Consider the following 4915-nt stretch of genomic DNA (forward strand, 5'->3'; position numbering starts at 1 on the left):
ATTATCATTATCATTTTAAAAAATCTCTTCTTTTCTTTATAAAATTTTGTATCTGTTCAGCTGTAATTATGATTTTTTGCCAGCAATACCAGAAGCTATCTTCATGCAATGAAACATGTACTATGAACTGTTGTGCATCTTGTTGCAAAGGTGTCGTATAATCCCATATATGCCAGTAGGTGGCATGACACTAACATAAAAGCATTCACTCATTCATTCACTCATTCATTCATTCATTCATTCATTCATTCATTCTAAAAAAAGCCGGCTTTATGTTTTATCCTAAGTGCTCTTTTCTGACGTTTTAAGATTAACATAACAAGGCTAATAACATGACAATGACAACTTTTCTCTTCTTGGTTAGTAGCGGAGGGCAGCAGAATGACTGCGGTAAACCATAACACTGAGACTGATGCCGACATTCAGAATCGATAAATCACTGTTTTAAAAACACTCCTGACATTAAAGTTACGTTTGAGGTTCTGTAATTTGAAAACCTGCTTGGTGTTGACGTGGAGTCCCTGTGTTTCGCCTGGTAATGATCTTGCATCATCATCAAAGGAACGGGAGGTTTTCTCACCCCGTCATCATAGAGGCTGCTGTAATAAGGTGACCTAGTTTTTGGTTTGTGCTGCTAACAGGACTACAGTAAAAAATGTGTTCAACCTGCAGCACGCTGCCACAAATCGCAGTATAATCCTCCTCACAAATACTCCTTTCAGCAAGAATCAAGAACAAAAAGCAGCTTCAAAATAGATGGGCCTTCTTTAAAAGAAGTAAAAGTAATTGAGAATAAATTCTGCAAATATTAATTGTTAGTATTATTACACCAGGGATGAAATATCAAAGCCTAATTTTCCTTTTTTATTTTTTTTCATCATTCTTTCTTTTTTTTTTATATTTCTATTTTTATTTTTAAATTCCTTTTCACATTCGTCCATGTGTATAGTGCTGGGCAATTAATCAAAAATGAAGTGAAACTGACATTTGGGATGTCGAAATGAAGCAACTTTGCCCCTATCGAGTATTAAAAAAAAATACTTCTTTTAGCTTCCGTATGACCCTCTGCGTGTGTCCCTCTGTCTGTCCTCAGGCCCTGGGGAGGAAATGGGAGCCAAGGCGTCGTTATTGGAGGCACCGGGGCCCGGCTCCGGTCTGGTTCCCTCTCCGACTCTGGAGAACATCCGGGCAGCGTATGAAGACGGAGAGGGAGCGACTGCCAGAGAGCTGATCCAGCAAGCCTGCTGCGTGGAGTGCAGCGCAGGGATGCCCCGCATCGACGGGGTGAGCACTCTCTAATTTCATATACACACATTACAGGACACATCACAGTCACACCAGCTGCACTGCTAGCTGAGCTGTGGTGGGAATTTGGGTCACACTAAGTTTCCCTTGATTACATGCTGTACTGCAGTGAGTCAGAGTGGGAACGAACACCTCTGTGGAAACGAGAAAGCTCCTGTGACGCTCGTATGACTGCATGTATCCGTAGTGTGTTTCTGTGGTACCTAAAATCTAGTGACGTTCAGCATCAGACACTGAAAACTTGAAGATACAGTCCATGATCGGAATTTAACCAAAACTGAAAGCACAAGATTCAAACTTACACTCACTTGGAAACGAAATGAAATTACATGTTAAATTACATTAATATAAGATTATTGTATGCTATCTAAAAAAAGAAAAAAAGAGAAAAAATAAGAATAAATTTGAGTGTATAAGAGGTCTCCATATTTTTCTTTTTTTAATTAGCATTTTAAAAAAAGAAATAAATATATATCCCCTTTTCATATATTTCATTCACAAGATTTCTCCATTTATGATTATTCATAGTCATTTTTAACAAATTTCTTGTTATTTGTTTAATTATTGCTACCCTTATCATTAAAAACAACTAGAAGTTTTCTGCTCAATTTTTTGTGGTATTTTCCTCAGAAGTAAACACGGTGGGTTTTTGCTAATGAAAGTGCCAAAGATTTTTAGTGATATTTGTTACTGAATTTTCCCACAACACATTTCTAACATTACATGACCAGTATACATGACTGTAATCTGCTTTCAAGAGTTTGATTTATCTTTAATTTTACTTTATTCTTCTGTTCTACTTCTCTGTGGTGTTTTGAAATATCTAATCAAAATCTCACATGAGTATTCTCACCAGTATTTCGAGCTTGTTGTGTCAAATATATTTTTTACACATTTGTTCCCAGTCTGATAATGAAATATTGCATTTAAGTTCACTTTCTCATTTGTTTTTTACTCTTGAAAATTTGTTTATCTTGATTATTTTGTTGCATCATTTTGACAGCCTTTGTCATATATATTTTTCCTTGTCTTTTCCTCCCATGTCCTGTGTTGTAGTTGCATTATTCAGATATGCAGAGCGCTGCCTGCAGTGGTGCAGCGCTCTGGTGTTCTGTGTTTGGTTATGAGGAGGAGGAGGAGGAGGAGGAGGAGGAGGCGGCGTGTCATACTCTTGTTTTTGTTTGGGAATGAGTCCTTCTCAGCCGTCTGCAGAGATCTGGCCCACTTCTGCCTCTGTAACAATTTCGGCTGGTACCGTTTCTGCATGCATGGGTTGATATTGGTTTCCTCTGTGAGAAAACACACAGATTAAGCGCTGAAAATTTTGCATAGCATGAATCATTTATGTCATTTGTGATTGTGAGATGTCAAACATGTTTTCAGGTTCTTTGTTGCGTTTGCTGTTTTAAGTCACACTGGCTGCGTCGGTTTGTTCAGACTGAAATATCTCAGCATCTGTTGGATGGATTGTGATGAAATGCGGTTCAGACTTCGTGTTCTTCTCAGGATGAATTGTTATAACTTTGCTGATCCTCTGACTTTTCATCTAGCACCGTCATCATGTCAGAATTTTATGTGTCCGATAGTGGCGTTTGATTCAGTTTTTACGGCGTCGGTTTAATTTGTATGTGTGGCTGCGAAAGAAAGAGTACTTTCTTATTACAGCAGTGACATCATTGTGTTTAACAGCCAATCACAGTGCTCGATGCACACAGAAGGCACAGACTTGATTGATTTTATATTTTTTTAAGAAAAGATGCTTTGAGCAGCGATGGTGCGCCTTATAGTGCGTTTTGGGAGATTTAAGGGTTTGTAGTTGAACATGGTGGATGTTGAACATGGTGAACATTATACCTGCTGAACATCAGCATGTTTGCATCGTTATTGTGAACATATTAACATGAAAATGTCAGAATTCAGCAGAAGGCTCTGCTCCGTGCAGCCTGTTAACACGTTCTGTGTAGGCTCGGTGATATGTAAAATTTCAGGCCTTCATACCTTCCTGAAATTTCACCGGGGTATACGGTATATGACGGTACAAATGTGCAGCGCTCACACCCCCATCCCACCCCTGAGGGGGAGTGCATTACTTAATATCAGCTTTTCAGACTAATAAATACACAATAGAAACCCACGAAATGTTAAGAAAAGTGATATTCTCACACCTGTTTTCATATTAAACAGCAGTCCATGATGACTCAAAGTGGCATTCATCAGACACAAATATGCCAAAATATTTAAAAGCACCATGTTGCTAGGTTTTCTATTTCCCGTAAACTAGTCGAGACACAGAACTGTGACACCAGGTGTATTTTATAGTGTGTTTGATAAAGGGCGACTTTTTTTTAGAAACATGGAACCTGAAAAACCAGTCTTCTGTGAGCTGGTTTCTGTGAGGAACCACATCAGTCCTATTTTTTGTTGTAGATTTCAGCTGTGAGAAATGTGTTTTATTCAGCTGTGAAGCTCTTTTCATTTAGCCTTAACTCTGAGGTGCGATTATTAGTACTTAATGAGGCCGATAACCGACATTTGGAACCGATATGTATTTACAGTAGAAATGAAAATCTCTCTGCCAATATTTATAATTTGGAGTATAACAAACTCCAACACTAAACTTGCCTTTAGTAAATGTTTAATCAAAAACAAAACTTTCAACATCATGTTCAGCAAATACCCAGCAAGTTGAAAAAAAAAAAAAAAATTCAGTGAAAATTTAAATAAAAAATTTAAAAAATAAGAATAACTCCCTGAGGTTTTACAAAGTAAACGTCCCTCCCATGTTGACACTTTATTTGCACTTTTTTTATTTAATCATTTTAATTGGTGATCCTTGTGTGTGTGTGTGTGTGTGTGTGTGTGTGTGTGTGTGTGTGTGTGTTGTTCCAGGTTCGTCTCCTGTGTGTGGCCACTCAGCACGGTGACCTGCAGAGTGTGTGTTACCTCCTGAAAGAAGCCCGAATCACTGTTCCCCAGGATCTGTCCAACAGTAACCCCGCCATCCTGGCAGCTTACTACGGCCACGCCAGCCTCGTCAAACAGCTGCTCGATTCTATACCTGGTAGGAGGAAGGGAGAGCCTTTTGTTTTGTCAATAAAATAATGTATTTACTTAATTTTCACCCACAGTAATTAAAGACGGGGCACACCATCATTTTATTTCCTTTTAATTAAGGCTCCAACATGGTGTCATTAACGTGTTCTGAGCTTGTTGGGGGAGCCAGCGCTGTATTGACATATTTAGTTTTTTTTTTTTGAAGCAGTTGAGCTGAATTGTTGAGAACTTTGAATGTTCTCAGTCAGATCTGTTCCTGGACTAAAGGACCCTGCAGGGCAGTCTGTGTGGTTGTTGATAAAGAGAAGTGTGTTTTTGGACTGTCCTCCCTGGTGTTGGTTTCCATTAACCCTCAAACTGTCCAAGCTGAAACTGCAAATATAACATCGCCTGATGGAAAAAGGCAATTTTGGAAAAACTCCCCTTTATTACGCCCATGAGGTGGTATTTAGGTGATTTGAAAAAGCCATATTTCACAAAACTGGAAATACTATTATAGGTCACATGATGCTATGGATGAACTGGCTCCCTCATAAGATAAGATAAGATAAGATAA

At 38.5% G+C, this 4915-nt stretch overlaps 1 protein-coding gene across 1 annotated transcript; it reads left to right on the forward strand.

Annotated features, from left to right (window-relative positions):
* Positions 1-1093: 1093 nt before the first annotated feature.
* On the forward strand, positions 1094-4366 carry LOC121939140 (leucine-rich repeat serine/threonine-protein kinase 1-like; the record flags this gene model as incomplete). Its single annotated transcript, XM_042482252.1, has 2 exons — positions 1094-1284; positions 4195-4366. Coding segments are annotated over 2 exons (363 nt in total), but the record flags the coding sequence as incomplete, so codon positions are not given.
* Between the last annotated feature and the right edge of the window lie 549 nt (positions 4367-4915).

Source organism: Plectropomus leopardus, unplaced genomic scaffold, assembly GCF_008729295.1.
Source record: "Plectropomus leopardus isolate mb unplaced genomic scaffold, YSFRI_Pleo_2.0 unplaced_scaffold418, whole genome shotgun sequence".
Lineage (NCBI taxonomy): Eukaryota > Metazoa > Chordata > Actinopteri > Perciformes > Serranidae > Plectropomus > Plectropomus leopardus.